At 36.6% G+C, this 16,222-nt stretch overlaps 1 protein-coding gene across 1 annotated transcript; it reads left to right on the top strand.

The window, feature by feature from the left end:
- The first annotated feature begins 58 nt into the window (after positions 1–58).
- Positions 59–4,551, top strand: tap2a (transporter associated with antigen processing, subunit type a). The gene is made up of 11 exons (XM_079878604.1): positions 59–874; positions 969–1,083; positions 1,180–1,310; positions 1,406–1,611; positions 1,713–1,910; positions 2,025–2,153; positions 2,302–2,490; positions 2,802–2,975; positions 3,121–3,280; positions 3,727–3,863; positions 3,981–4,551. The coding sequence occupies exons 1-11, from the start codon at positions 379–381 to the stop codon at positions 4,215–4,217; spliced, it is 2,172 nt and encodes a 723-aa protein (XP_079734730.1). The 5' UTR covers positions 59–378; the 3' UTR covers positions 4,218–4,551.
- Positions 4,552–16,222: the final 11,671 nt, after the last annotated feature.

The following is a 16,222-nucleotide window of genomic DNA, read 5'->3' as shown; positions in this document are numbered from 1 at the left end:
GATAATCCTTAGGTTTACCTAACTGCATACTCTGAAGGCAATTAGGCTACAAATCCTGAGGAACAACTGACACGAGTAAAAAAAAAAAAAAAAAAAAAAAGCTCGACAGAGGAAAGGTTAAAATGTGAACGCTATTTTTGTACAGCACTGAACAGACTTTTTTGGTTTAATGTTGAAGGAAACCCCCTTCCCGAGAAACTGAAAGTAAAATAATGTCGGTGTCCTAAAATGCCCCGGCGCCGTGTGAAGAGAAGACAACATCGCACTCCGTAGGAACGGGACTCCCAGCGTTAAAGAGAAGAAAATAACTTATTATTTTATTATCTTACGCGCTCGGGCTATACAGCGTTACCACGGCAACCGACTTACACGTGCAGCATGCAGAAAGTTTTGGTGTTCGCGTGTATTTTATGTGTTGATATAATAATAGTTTACACTCTGGACCTCGGAGCAAATTTGCTGAAGTCTCGTTCAAGAAATCTCGACCATAATCTATTACGCCAATGGGCTGAATCTGGACTGCGATGCACACTGCTGTACGCAGGATCTATGTTATCTAAAGATGCTGCAGGTCCATTAATAAGGAGATGGATTACAGTCCACTGTTTTATCGCTTCGGTGTATGAAACCGGACGGTTGGCGTTGTTTGACAACTATCGCCTTGATAAATTTAATATGTGGCTTGTCGGAACCGTCGCTGCTGCTTTAGCTTGTCTTTTTTGGGAGGTAATGCTGCCTGACACGAACGGAGAGAGCAACGGTAAAGAGCGCAAACAGAGGGCTCGAGTCCTCTTCATCCGGGTCATCCGCTTCTACAAACCAGACTACATATTATTGTTTGGAGCTTTTGTCTTTCTGGCCCTAGCTGTGCTATGTGAGTATTCCGTTGTATTACTTAACTTTGCATTTAAAATAAAAGTGTAATTTAATGTAAACCTGCTTTGTAACGTTAATTTTACGTGTTTCAGGTGAGATGTTCATCCCACTGTACACAGGAGAGGTGATTGACATCTTGGGTTCTCATTACCAGTGGGACAACTTTAGATCAGCTATCATTCTCATGGGATTATTCTCATTGGGAAGGTATTGCAGAATATGAGTTTTGTATTACAACAACAACAACAACAACAAAAAGTCCATTTAAGTGTCTCATTGAACTCTGTGTTTTGTTATTCTCAGTTCTTTCAGTGCAGGTTGTCGTGGAGGCCTGTTCATGTGTGCAATCAACAGCTTCACTTGCAGAGTCAAGGTGCAACTGTTTGGGTCCCTTGTCAGGCAGGACATTGGCTTCTTTGAGACCATAAAGACAGGTAGATCCAGTATGATTGCTGGTACAGTCGTCATCTGTGTGATACCCTTTTTATATGGACTCATAGTCATTAATTCCACTAAATCTGTCTTTCAGGTGATATCACATCTAGACTATCCACAGACACTACTTTGATGGGCCGGGCTGTGGCCCTGAATGTCAACGTCCTTCTACGGACAATGATTAAGACCCTAGGCATGCTGTATCTGATGGTGAGCCTCTCCTGGAAGCTTACACTGCTGATGCTGATGGAGACACCACTGACAGGCTTACTGCAGAACATATATGACACGCATTATCAGGTATGGGGTTAACAAAAGTACCATGATGAATGAAGGTTAATAGTTTTTTTGCCTATGAGAATCATATCATATTATATATCAAGTTTTCATGGCCTTTTTAGAGGCTGTCAAAAGAAGTTCAGGACTCCATAGCACAATCCAATGAGACTGCTGGGGAGGCGGTGTCAGGCATCAGGACGGTAAAGAGTTTCAGGACAGAACTTGGTGAAGCCCATCGCTATGATGTCCGCTTGATGGAAACCCATAATCTAAAGACCCGACGGGACACAGTCAGGGCGATTTACCTGCTAGTTAGGCGGGTTAGTAAGAGTTTACTTCTCATTTTAATGTGCATATGTGTTTATTTTCTTTGAAGCAAACTTCTATATATCGAACTGCATACTGCATTGCTATGGATCTTTTCTGATTTGCAGATGACAGAAGTGGGAATGAAGGTGGCCATGCTTTACTATGGGAGACTCTTCATCCAGTATGGACAGATGAGCACAGGGAATCTTGTCTCTTTCATCCTTTATCAGCAAGACCTTGGAGACAACATCAGGGTGTGTCTATGTTTATTAAAAAAAAAAAAAAAAGGTTTTTGTGGTGACACAGAGGGTAGAGAAAAGTTGTATCACCTAAATCAGCAGTCCTCACAAAAGCATGTTTAAGTTAAAAGAATTTATAAATATTTATCCATCTCTATTACAGACTTTGATCTATATCTTTGGAGACATGCTGAACTCAGTAGGTGCGGCTGGTAAGGTGTTTGAGTACCTGGACCGAAAGTCTGAAGTCAGTATTGATGGCAGTTTGCAGCCCAGTGATCTGAAAGGACACGTCAGCTTTCAAAACCTCACCTTCTCGTATCCCAGAAGACCCGACCACAATGTGTTAAAGGTACATCTTTTGCTCGGAAGAATCACTTCACTTAGTCTTTGTCAAGGTTGATAAGGCAATTCACATGAACCTGTCCTAAAATACCTTTTATTTCTTATATTTTAATACTTTTTTCATAGCGTTTATAAACTGCATGAGTACATAAGTTTGTAAATATGTTGTGTACAAGCTAATTCTCTCTAATACAAATGCAGTTGTTATTTATGAGCTATACATGATTTATAGAAGGTTTATCATATACTTGTAATAATTGAAAATAATTATTTTCAATAATTTATCTTAATTAAGCCTAACTTTTCATCTGTTTTCAGAACTTCTCTCTGGAGTTGAAGCCCGGTCAGATGACGGCTCTGGTGGGAATGTCAGGTGGGGGGAAGAGCACCTGTGTGAGTCTGCTGGAGAGATTCTACCAGCCTCAACAGGGACACATTCTGTTAGATGGACAACCACTGCAGAACTACCAACACAACTACTTGCACAGCAAGGTGACTACTTTCAAAGAACAAACACTCTACTGTTGTACTGTAGTTTAATTCCATACCACCTCTGTTCCTACAAGTCTACTCTAAAGAACCATATAAAACCAACCAATGCAATGCAAGAACATATACTGTAAATAATCCCTCTCAGATAGCAATGGTGGGTCAGGAGCCTGTTCTTTTCTCTGGCACCATTCGAGACAACATTGCCTATGGTCTGCCTGGCTGCTCAATGGAGAGAGTAAAGGAGGCCGCCAGCAAAGCCAATGCCCATGCCTTCATCAGCAAACTGGAAAATGGCTACGACACAGGTAAAGAAACTGCTATCACTTACCACTTTAATTCTCATATTTGTGTCAGTGGCTAGGTCAACTGTTATTGGTCAGTTCTGATGGGACATAAAAAAAATCCTAATTATTTTCCAATATCTGTGAACAACAGAATTGCTACAATTCATAGCTTTTATTATACATCCAAAAAGGCTTTGCTTGAAAAAACTTTGCTGGTCCACTTGTTAGACCAGCCCTAACCAGCATAAACCATGCTGGACTAGCATGCAAATACACTTCGTATAAGATGGGCTTTACGTTTAAAGTCATTTTAGAATTACTGATTATCAGCCATTCTGTATAGTTTTCTTTTGGATTTCTGTAATCACTCAATTTATGATTGGAGAAGAAGGTTTTAGATTTAAGCATGCAAAGGTGTTTTATTAAATGCGAAGTACACAGCCATTAAACAGTGCTTTCTCTGTCAGATGTGGGAGAGCGTGGTAACCTACTCTCGGGAGGTGAGAAGCAGCGAATCGCTATCGCCAGAGCTCTGATCAGACAACCTCAGGTGCTCATACTGGACGAAGTGACTAGCTCTTTGGACACTGAAAGTGAACAAATGGTAAATAATATGGCTATTCATTATGAACACAAACACATATGTACATAAGCCTTCACAAATCCCTTTTTCCTTTAGTGCTGCTATCAAAAGATTTCTTATGTGTTTATTATTCCACAGGTTCAACAGGCCCTGGCCTGCTGCCCCACTCAGACCTTGCTTGTGATTGCTCATAGGCTGAAGACCATTGAGAGGGCGGATCAGATTGTGCTGATTGACAGTGGAGAGATGGTGGAGTTGGGCACACATGAGGAACTCATGAACAAGAAGGGAAGTTACTATAAACTGAGAGAAAGGCTCTTTACTGATGATAACACAGTTGAAGACAAGGAGAAACTGGACACAGTAAAAATCTAATAGCCTGTCGTAGAAATATTGTACCTTGTAATAAACAAACATGCCATTGTAAATAGATCTCTGTAAGGGCAAAAGTTGTGAAACTGGCCTGTACATAAACCCAGTGATGATCATCAGTCAGAATGTTTTATCAACAAACACTTAAAAAGTTGTAATATTTAAATGTGAATAAATAATGGGTTCTTGCTAATCTGCTTGTGACTGATTTTAATAGTAGTTTAATTCAAAGTTTAATTTGAGATTGCAGTGTCTTATGGGTGTCTGGTATGAATGAATATACTGTATCTGCTCATGTGATGTGCTTAGATAACTTTAAACTATTATACTATATGGATTACATCTAGTGATATAATGACTTGTTTTGTATTTGTTAAAAAGGAATACTGTTCAGAGTTAGTATGAGTACAGAATCATGGTCAGAAATGGGGCACAATTGGTTGTGAGTTTCACAAAGTGCCCAAGCTGCCAGTCCGGTTTACTGGCGCTCTGCCTGGTAGCGCCTTTTTGTTATTGTGTTAGTTAACCCGATTTGAATGTGCAGATGCAAAACACACACACACACACACACATGCAGGTTGGATTTTCATGTTTTATGGGGACATTCCATAGACATCATCATTTTTATACTGTACAAACTATATTCTAATCCTATAGCCATCACAGAAAACCTTTTTTTTTTTTTGCATTTAAAAAAAACATCACTTGGTATGATTGATAAGCTGTTTTGCTCATATAGGAGCAAAAATCTCCCTGCATGGACAAGGATTTTGGATATTGGCAACTTTTTGAGGATATTTTGTCCCCGTAACGTAGTATACCTGAACCACACACAAAAAATAAATATATTACCATTTTAAAGTTTTTAATAAGTGTTTGTGTCCAAACACAATATTTATATAATAATATACAAATCTAAAGAACATAAACCCAACTACCCAATCAGTCTGACCTCATTTCACCTCATTCATTCTCATTTCATTTCGTTATCACATTATCAAAGCTAACAATGCTCCATAAAATTGAAGTTTCATTGCTGTTATGACCCTTATGTTGAGCAAAGCACATTGCTATAGATCGATATGCAGGTGAGAACCAAATAGCTGTGTGGTAGCTTTGTCACACACATTTTATTTTATTTTATTTTGAGCTGTGCAGCTACCACAAGATCAACTATCAAACAAGCTAACCCTGTTTTGCCAGAAAGTTCCTATTGTTGTTTCACCTGGTACACATTTGTGTGTTTGGCTTGGTGTCTGGCTGTACCTCGCTCATGCCATAATCCCCCACCCCCTCATGACAGCGGGACAGATATGACAAGATATGGTCTCCATTTTATAATGCTGCCAGCGCTTTACCTGCCTCAAAATGGCTGTCTCCATTTTTTGATTATGCTTTTAGCCTGTGTATCTTTTTTCCTAAACTATGAAAGCATGTTCCTTGTGGTTTAGATTCAAATTACATTACATTGCAGGTTAAGTATATTTTTTGAGTAGACTTTGTCACTATTAAGCTTTATCATGAAATGTTATTTAAAATGGAATATGTATTACCTTACTGCATAAAAAATATTTTACAAATCAAATTTCTATTACTTTACACACCAGGAAGGCAGAAAGATAAAGACAGTCATTTTCTCACTTAACATCGGGATGCTATAAACTGATTGAAAGGGTTTTGGCCATGAACGAGTTAAGTGTTTGCAGAATTGTACATGCCAGACTGAAGGTGCACAATTGGTTTCGGGAAATCACATGACTTTCATGAAATGCCAAGGTTGCCAGTCCAGTTTATCGGCGCTCTTATTGGCAGCACCATTTTGTGATAGCCGGCCATTTTGTGATCTGAAATAATAATTTGCAAAGTTCAGGTGAAAGTGAAAGGATATCATCACATTCTCTCCAGTAAAGAGATTGAGGGCATGCATATGCACATGTTCTTTCCTTTTCTTGAAACGTAGCAGTTTTTAATGCTTATTGCTAAAGCAATATTACAACAATACCACTATTTAATGATTCTCTATATATAACCAGTATTTGCTTTTACTTTTTTTCTAATTTGTTGTTGTGATAAATCAATTTAATTTCCCCTACATATTCAGAGTGCTGCTATAATTATAGATCACATTTGGGTTGATAGTTTTGTTGGAAAGTCCCTATTGTTCTGGTTTTAGTAGTGGTTATGCCTTACTCATGCCGTGTCCACATTGTGATGTTGTTTTATCACCCCCTATTGGAAAATATACTGTCAAAAAGAAATGGTACAGTGATATCTTGGCTTTCATTACAAGGTACTGCCTCAAAATGACTGCCATAACATTGTACAATGAATAACTGTTGATGACATACATGCAGATTATCTATCTTTAGAGTCTCTAATCTGTCAGTTGTGGCACATGTATTTACCATTTTTATTTATCGATTTTTCTGTTGGAATAAGAAAGCATTACTTGAACTTCTTTTGAAATACATAACAGATAATACTGATTATCAGGATTTATTGCTTCAATGGAAGCTGGGCTAAATAACTTTTTTCAAATATTATGAAACTTCCAGCTATTAGTTTTTTCTTTTCAACTATTTGCCTTTTGATGAAATATGTTAAAGAGTAACTGACAGGACTCAAAAAGGAAGAAGGAAGAGTGATGAGATATTATAATATGGCTGACAAGCTTTTAGTTACTTATTAGTTTTGCCACAAACATGCTACAGAAAAAAAAACTAAACAACAGACAACAGCCGAAACAAATGATACAATAGCTCATTTTAACTAAACAGAGCCATGCAAGACTGCCCTAGTGAAAGAAAGTGTACTTTATTGTATTTAAATATATTTCCTTTTTCAATAGTACATTGCAAATATACTAACAAAAATATTTTAATATATTAAAAGTATATTAGCATCATGCCTATTTACCTATTTTCACAATACAACTTTTAACACTTTAAAATAATTGTATTATAGTATATTTTCACAAAAATATATTTTAGAAAAATATACTTGAAGTGAAAATTCTGTTGATTTTTTAAAAGTGTATTTATTTGCATATCATTGTAACAATACATTGAAAGTATACTTTCAAAATACATTATAAATAATAGTATAATGTACAAAGTATAGCTAAGTAATATTTGTTTATTAATCTGCATTTGTTATTGAAGACAAAGTGTGCAATTTGTAGTATTTGGAATAAGCCAATGGTATTTCTGAGCATATACTTTTTACTCAAATATAATAAACTTATGGTATATTGCTTGTATGTTTCGAAGACACTCGTAATGATTTTGTAATGTACTTGTGACACAAATAAAGTACACTTTAACATCACTAATGAAGCATGTAATTACGCAGGCATATACATAAAGTATATAAAGTATACTTGAAGTTGTTCCAATTAAGCACACAAAAGTACACTAAATACACTTAAAGTTATGCTTTACTATTTTCTACTATTTACAACATTTAATTACAACTAAAATATACTTAGAACAAAATCAAAATAGCACACTTTAAGGTAACTAATCATTAACTCACTTGAAGTACTGAATTAGTCTTGCTGCAAGTAGCAGTTTTTTTTCACCAGGTTGTGTTTAACGCATCTATTTCTTTTGTACTTCTCAACGAGCTTTATTGTGTCATATATACTAACATTTCAAAAATAATAAAATTATATCGCTCCACACACCAGGAAGGCAGAGATAAAGACAGTAATTTTTCACTTAACACAAGAACATAATAAAATAATTGAAAGGGTAAATTATTCAACTACTAGACTAAAATATTTAAAATTCTGAACAGACACCTTTGACATCCTCACTCTCAGAAAAAAAGGTACAAAAGCTGTCACTGTGGCGGTACCTTTTCAAAAGGTACACCTTTGTACCTAAAGAGTGCATATAAGTCCCTCAAAGGTACATATTGGTACCAAAAGTGTACATACCTAAATGGTACATATTAGAACCCTTTTGAAAGGTACTGTCCCAGTGACAGCTTTTGTACCTTTTTTTCTGAGAGTGCAGATGTTAACATAGTGCCGGCCCAGATCCGGCCCACATCTGGTACTCATGGATTCCACATGGCCCAGATCCTATGTTGCTGTCTGGGATAGATCTTTTGAGCATTTTTAACTTTTAGCCATTTTTGGAATGGCGGTCATTGTTGACCTTTCATTGGCTAGCCTTTATACTTTGTTAGCGAGACTTAAATATGTCTCACAACCTTCTTTTATATGTGGCTCAAATAAGTGTTTACTTCACAAACTAGCCAGTTGAGCATACCTTTTATATTTTTCGCAAAATGTTAAATTTCATAAAATCAGTGTTCTGTTGATTGATATGAAATAAAAAATAAATAAATAAATAAAGAACGAAAGCGATTGGCTATGAATGAGTCAAGTGTTTGCAGAGTTTTTACATGCCAGTGAAACTGCACAACTGGTTTTGTGAAATCATGTGACTTTCATGAAATGCCTAGTCCAGTTTATCTGAGCTCTTGTTGGCAGTACCATTTTATGATTGCTGGCCATTTTGTGATCTGAAATAATTATTTGCTAAGTTCATGTGATAGTGAAAGGATCTCATCGCATTCTCTTCAGTAAGGAGAGAGAGGGTTCCTTTCACACCTGTATATTTAGCAGTTTTTAATGCTTATTGCTAAATCAATTTTAAAACTATACCAATGGTTTAATGGTTGCTTAAAATACAACAACCAGTATTTTCTTTCACTTTCTTTCTAGTTTGTTGTTGTGATACATCAACTTAATTCCCCCTAAATTTTCAAAATGCTGCTGTGTTTATTGATCACCTTTGGGTTTAGATAGGCCTGTTGTTTTGATGGAAAGTCCCTGTTGTTCTTGGTTGTTCAGGCCTGTTTATCTCGCTGCCTGGTTATGCCTGACTCATGGTGCGTCCATGTTATGTTTTATCACCCCCTATTGGAAAATATAAATCCGGCAAGAAATGGTATGTTTTGGCCTCCGAAGGTGTTGCCTCAAAATGACTGCCATTGCACTGCACAATTATTAATTGTTGCCAACAGGCATATTGTATTAGGACATCAATTGTAACGCCATTTGTTTGTTTTTTGTCTCTCAAATCTCTCTGTTGGGATTTCTTGCATTTCTTGAACTCTTTTGAACTATGTAACAGATACTACTGAACATCAGGATTTAAAGCAAGCTGAGTTCACTTTTTTTAAAATATTGTGAAACTTCAAACTATTATTATTTTCTGCTCCACTATTTGGCTTTGAATAAACTATTTTTGTAATTTTTTTATTAACTGAAAATAAATCTATTGTGGTAAATTGAATACATTTTTTATTTGTATATTTTCCAATATATTTGAAAATGAACAAAGACATTTGCTCTTACTGAAATGAACAAATATATTTGCTTTTACTGTTTCAACCCCCCTCTTTCTTATCCCAAGGACCATTTGGAATTCCTAAAGGACTGTAGGCCAAGATGTGTGTACTTCGGGGGTCTATGAATGGTCACACCTTTAGTATGGTGGGGGAAATTGTAATTATCTGATTGGTCAGTTTGAATCTTTCACATTTGGGTTTTAGTCACATGGTCAAGGAAAGGATAAAATATTGTAACTCTTTTCTCTGTCTCTTCTTATTCTCTGGGTCCCTTTCTTGAGGCTCTCTCTCTTTGCATCTTTTCTTAATATCTCCCTCCCTCACTCTCTCTCTCTCTCTCTCTCTCTCTCTCTCTCTCTCTCTCTCTGGTAACATTTTACATAAATGCTGGCTACAATTTATGGTATAGATTATCATAATCTCATACATCTATTTTTTGTGACTATTTTAAGTGTAACCATAACCATTTAAAGTCATTAAACCTTTTCAGTTACAAATAATGTGCTAACTAGTTTTGATTTTTGATCATATTGCAATACAGTATTGTCACTCTATAGCAACGCTCTCCCACATATTAAGCTATTGTAACTGCGCTTATTTCCCTAGACAATAAATGTTCAGTTTTCTACCGTCTTGCTGACAATGTTTCTTTAGTCATTCGGCAGTCTTGCAGCCTGAACCCCTGCAGTGCAGGACACAAAATGGAAGGAAGAAGAGTGACGAGATATTATAAAATGGCTGACAGGCTTTTTGGTACTTTTTTTCGGTTTAGCCACAAACACGTTCTGGAAAAAATGAAACAACAGACAACAGCCAAAACAAATGATACAATAGCTCAACTTAAGTTAACACTACAAAGCAGCATTTTAGTGTGTCGTTCACGATTGTTTGTTTAAAGCATCTATTTTTTGTCTCCTTGGGTCCTGACAAAGCACTTTATAGTTTTCCCACGTGTTCTTCTTTTGGTTTGATTGTATAATCACGCCACCAGTGGTTGAATATCACATGCCAAGCATAATGACAACACCCTGGAAAGTCCCGAGCCGGCACTCTTTCGCTTTCTTTTCTACTGTAGTTTGTTGGTGATGCCATGCCAATGCCAAGCTTACAGTCCTGTGATTGTGATTGTGGGGGAGGGAAGGATCTGATAGATGGAACAAATGCAAACTAACCTCTCCCTTGTAAAAATGTATGACCTTTAACACTGAAATTATTTTGAACCTAATCAATGATTATTAAGTTTTACTGCCACTGGATCAGTCCATATAAAAAGTATTGTTAAAAAATGATTACAAGTGATATTGGATGACACGACATGCAGGGAAACTTGGGGAAATTCTGATCATTTTTAGTAATAAAGAGGTTTGCATGGATCTGACAGAACCTGTTTCAATGAGTCATCACAAATAATAATATAATAAAAAAAATGGTTCATTTCCAAAAATTATCTGTGATAATGAAAGTAAGCAAACCACTGGGCTGGGCTTTTAACATAGTCCTGACTGATAGGCTACCAACACAATGGAGAACTTACATATTCTAACCTACATTACAAAACAAACTAACTAAAAACAATGTCTGGACAGCTAAGCGCATAAAACATAAGCTAACTGTAAATAATATTTTTAAATATTAAATATTTCTGCACTACCCTCAATGTGATTCACCCTGACATACATACATACATGGGCCTATTCTCTAAATTCTATTAACAAAACAATTATATAAGGTAATGAAATTGTTAGAATTCAAATAAGCTTTTATTATATATAACCTAGGCTAAAGGTTTATGAGCAGACCACACAAGGCACTGCATGTGCCAGTTTGGTTTGGTTAATGGACTGATAATCCCCCAAAGTTCCCAAAGGGGGAATTTGAGGGGTGTGTAGCTTTATGGTTACATCAACAGAAATGTGGTAAACTGCGGCATTCACTATAAGAAAGCTCTTTTAGTCTGGGAAGTCCCTTCTCCTCCAGTAATAGTTTTTTAAGGGTTTGACTGATAAAGAGCTCCCCCAAAAGACTAATACATGCATTTCACTCCTAACCGACTAACGGACAAAGTTTTTGTCAGTAGATTAGATAGGATATTACATATTTTGGTCCACTTTCCTTTTATATTCATTTTTATATAGCTTAATAGTGTTGTCAAAAATATCATCATTCAAATTATTATTTTTTTTTTTCATATAGCCTATGCTAAAAAACGCTACTTGTTTCCTGATATTCCGAACATGATCCTTCCTCGCTCACATGGCAACTTCTTACGACGAATCACGCGCCCAATCAAAAGTAATAACACAGATTTAAGGCGCCAAATATGCTAGTTGACCTGATTTCTAATGCACAGACATTGGCGCCATCTTGTGAACACAAATGCACAGTTTCTCAACGAGATAGCATGACATAGCGTTTCTATAAAAAAAAAAAAAAAAACATTGGTCACTTATAAACTATATAAACACTATAATAAATACTGGTTAACATTGTAAAATATAGTTATTTATTTATTTTATTATTATTGGTATAACACTCAAAATGTATTGCTCAAACTGTTTGTCAACTGAATCTTGCAGCACATGTGGTCTGAGGTGTGATGGTTTGTGGGCTATGGGTTATGTGTTATGTGAGCAGAAACATGCAACAGTAGTGATGTGGTTATGTTTAGGTCATATGGTAACTATGGGATTGAGGGCACGCTCCAGTGGGTTCTTTATTGTTCTGTTTGATCTCCTAGAATTTCATATAGCCTATATTGGGTAATTCCGTGTCAACTTGAGGTCCCTGGATATTTTTATTTTATTTTGATTATATATTTTCAATACATTTCAAAATGACAATTTTCATCTGAGATTTTGAGCCAAATTACAGGGGGTAAAAGTGACTTTAGGAAGATGGCAGCATCATTATTTAATATTTTGCATAGAAATTGGTAGGTCTATTATTTAAATCTGTTCAATCTTTGTTGCAATATATGCCAACGGTGACAGTTCAAAAACAGGAAAAAGCACTTTGTTGTTTGCCCATAGTTTGCATGCCTGTAACTCAAGAACTATTAAAGATATCTTATTATCCTTATAGATTCTGGTTCTTATCAAACTTTCTTTTGGTATCTTCATTTTAAAGGCCCTATATTGTTCAGTCCCAGAGATATAGAGATCTTGAAGGGATAGTTCACCCAAAAATGAAAATTAGCCCATGACGTACTCACCCTGAAGCCATCCTAGGTGTATATGAAATTCTTCTTCAGCCGAATACAATCGGAGTTAAATTAAAAAATGGCTGTATTGTCCTGGCTCTTCCAAGCCTTATAATGGGAGTCAATGGGTATATTTTTTTTGGAAATCCATCAAATCCTATCCATCCGTGATAAAAGTGCTCGAAACAGCTTTGGGGGGTTAATAAAGACCCTCTGAAGTGAAGCGATGTGTTCGTGTAAGAAAAATATCCATATTTAAAACTTTATCGACTAAAATAACTTTCAGCAGAAGGCCGTACGCAAGTCGCATTGCTTCGCTTTCCCCCAAGCGCATTCTTCAACCACCACCAATGTGCAGCATCCACCTGGATGATGTGACGGCAGATTGTGCCAGAACACCCACCACACACCAGGTTATTGGTGGTGGAGAGGAGACGAAGCCAATCAGTATATGGGGATTATTAGGAGGCCATGATGGACAAAGGCCAATTGGCAAATTTGGCCAGGATGCCGGGGTTAAACCCCTACTCTTTATCCGAAGGACATCCTGGGACATTTAATGACCACAGAGAGTCAGGACCTCGGTTTAACGTCTCATCCGAAGGACGGTGCTCTTTGCAAGTATAGTGTCCCCATCACTTTACTGGAGCGTTAGCACCCACACAGACCACAGGGTGAGCGCCCCCTGCTGGCCTCACTAACACCTCTTCTAGCAGCAACCTAGTTTTCCCAGGAGGTTTCCCATCCAGGTATACTGACCAGGCTCAACCCTGCTTAGCTTCAGTGGGCAACCAGTCTTGGGCAACAGGGCTGCTGGTTATACAAAGTGGTGTGTAGTTACAAGATTCTATTTATAGTTGAGGGAATATTGTACATTGTTTCATGAATTCTGTTAGCGATTGAGAACAATTTTAAGATATAAAATTGCTAAAAACTCATAACATATTAAGTGTTATAAAGTGTAGGCTATGTGTCATGTTCTGTTAATGTCAGTTTCATTTTCATGGAGTTTGTTTCTCTTCAGTTACCTCTTTCCTTTGTTCTAGTTTCCCGCCAGTCCTTTGTTGTCATGCATTTAAAGAGCACAGCTGTTAGTTAATTAGTTCCTCTTTCTCCTTTGGTTCTTAGTCGGGTATTGTCGTGTTATGTTCGTGTCTACATGCTGTTACATTGCCATTTTGCCTACAGATTTACTTGAGTTTGTTTACAGTTTTTCTCAATTGTATACTCACAAATACTGGTACAATGACCACGACATGTAACTCATTTACCAACCCCTTGAACCAATTCTGCTAAACTACAAGCACAATTCCTGCTTTACACTTAAAATGCAGTTCTAAAACACACTTTTTTCAAAACACTACACACAATTCTCTGCTTTTGGCACAATTTTCATGCAGAAAATCTCTTGTTTTCACGAGGAACACACTGCCATTCAGATATGCACACTGACTCATCACATGGGCAAGCACCCGTCACACAGTTTTACAATTAGCAATCAGAGCTTTAGCATAAAGGGCAACAGGTGAGTCTTCAATGGAGCAATGGATGACAACATTGGATTATTATTTTATTACTGTAACTATAAAGTCAATTTTTCTGCTGTTTTGTATGTAGACCACTGTATACAACTTTGTGTTGGTTGGGATGTACACTGTGTGCATTGTTTTTGTGGGAAAAATAAAATATATTCGTTACCGTGTATTTGTGTGTTCTGAGTATAAAAACAATATTCTCAGATATTTTACAACACACTTATGTATGTACTGTCTGTAGTAAGTGTAACACTGAACCAAAAAAGGCCTAAGTCATTATGATGAATGGAGAAGAAGAGTTTTCCATTCATCATAGTGTTTTACATTGAGCACATCAGTGTTCAAATGGTTCTTATAAATGTCTATTCATATGATGGTTTGTGTGTGTCATTTGAAAACAAAATACCATTTTGAGAATAAATAACATTGTTTTGAATGTAAAGTTTCATTTTGCAGGAGAATTGAGGGGTTTTGCCCATTGTGTGTGTGTTTTTTGATTTGTGTGTAGAGTTCTGAGAATATGAGGCATGCTTTCAGAAAATGTGTAAACAATCGAGAAAAACTGTAATATAGTGGTGGGTGAGAGAAACGAAGCGTTCGAAACGCCACACGCTGGTGACCCCTGCTGGTCAGAACTCTGTAAATGCAACAAAAACTCAGACCAAACATGCATAAAACACCTTTTACAAAACCCATTGCAAATGTTTTATTAAAAGTAAAATCTATCAAATTGATTTAACTAATCATCTATTAAGATTAAATATCAAGTGTCTGTATAATATGTGTTCTTTTAATTTTCAGGGCTTCTCAGCTAAACAGGCCAATAAGAGCGTGCACAATAAGACTTTGTTGTTAATAAGACTTAACAACTATTATTCCTTTTAATTATACTAATGTCTAATTAAATGACTACAAATGTATAAAACTGATTAAAGATCAGGTAAAACCATAGACTATTCGAAACAGTTAAGACGTAACAAAGCCTCGTTTATTGAAATCGCATAACTTTTGAAGTTATATTGATACATGCTTCGAACCACTGATTCAAAAAAGATTCGTAAAGGTATCGAAGCTTCATGAAGCAGTGTTTCAAAATAGCACATCACTAGTTTTATATAATAAATACACACTTAAAGGAGAACTCCGGTCAATTTTAACATTGAGCTCATTTTTTTGTACATTTGGAGTGCTGTCAATACAGAGAACAACGACAAAAATCGGTGTTGCCTACACCGAGTTATTCTATTTTTAAAATTTGCACCCTGTTGACTTCAATGGGGCAAGTACTAAACCTGCTTTTAGCCTCTTAACATCCTTGATGTGTCATTACAAGTGCACAGAAAATGTGAGTGATTCCTTCTGAGTGAACACGAGTGAATCTGACTGCAGTAGATGTGAAAGAAATGTATAAAAATGATGTTATTTAAGCCAGCGCAAATACCTTTGTTTACATCCTGTTTTTCGGTTGAAGTCCAAAGTAGTCGATTGCAGAGTTCACACGCATAGGTTTAATACCTATGATCACGCGCGTGAACTCGGCAATCGACTACTTTGGACTTCAACCGAAAAACAGGATGTAAACAAAGGTATTTGCGCTGGCTTAAATAACATCATTTTTATACACATCTTTCACATCTACTGCAGTCAGACTCACTCGTGTTCACTCAGAAGGAATCAGTCACATTTTCTGTGCACTTGTAATGACACATCAAGGATGTTAAGAGGCTAAAAGCAGGTTTAGTACTTGCCCCATTGAAGTCAACAGGGTGCAAATTTTTAAAATAGAATAACTCGGTGTAGGCAACACCGATTTTTGTCGTTGTTCTCTGTATTGACAGCACTGCAAATGTACAAAAAAATGAGCTCAATGTTAAAATTGACCGGAGTTCTCCTTTAAGCCCCACTGTGAA

This window comes from Squalius cephalus (assembly GCF_949319135.1).
Source record: "Squalius cephalus genome assembly, chromosome: 8".
Taxonomy (NCBI): Eukaryota; Metazoa; Chordata; class Actinopteri; order Cypriniformes; family Leuciscidae; genus Squalius; species Squalius cephalus.
The sequence above is the reverse complement of the archived record's forward strand: the minus strand, read 5'-3'. Positions and strand labels throughout refer to the sequence as shown.

What these genes read in the sequence shown, in the direction of transcription:
- tap2a (XM_079878604.1), top strand. Translation starts at nt 379, where the DNA reads ATGCAGAAAGTTTTGGTGTTCGCGTGTATTTTATGTGTTGATATAATA. An exon ending in CTTTGAGACCATAAAGACAG is followed by an intron (nt 1,311 to 1,405) that starts GTAGATCCAGTA and finishes TCTGTCTTTCAG; the next exon opens with GTGATATCACATCTAGACTA. An exon ending in GGAAAATGGCTACGACACAG is followed by an intron (nt 3,281 to 3,726) that starts GTAAAGAAACTG and finishes TTTCTCTGTCAG; the next exon opens with ATGTGGGAGAGCGTGGTAAC.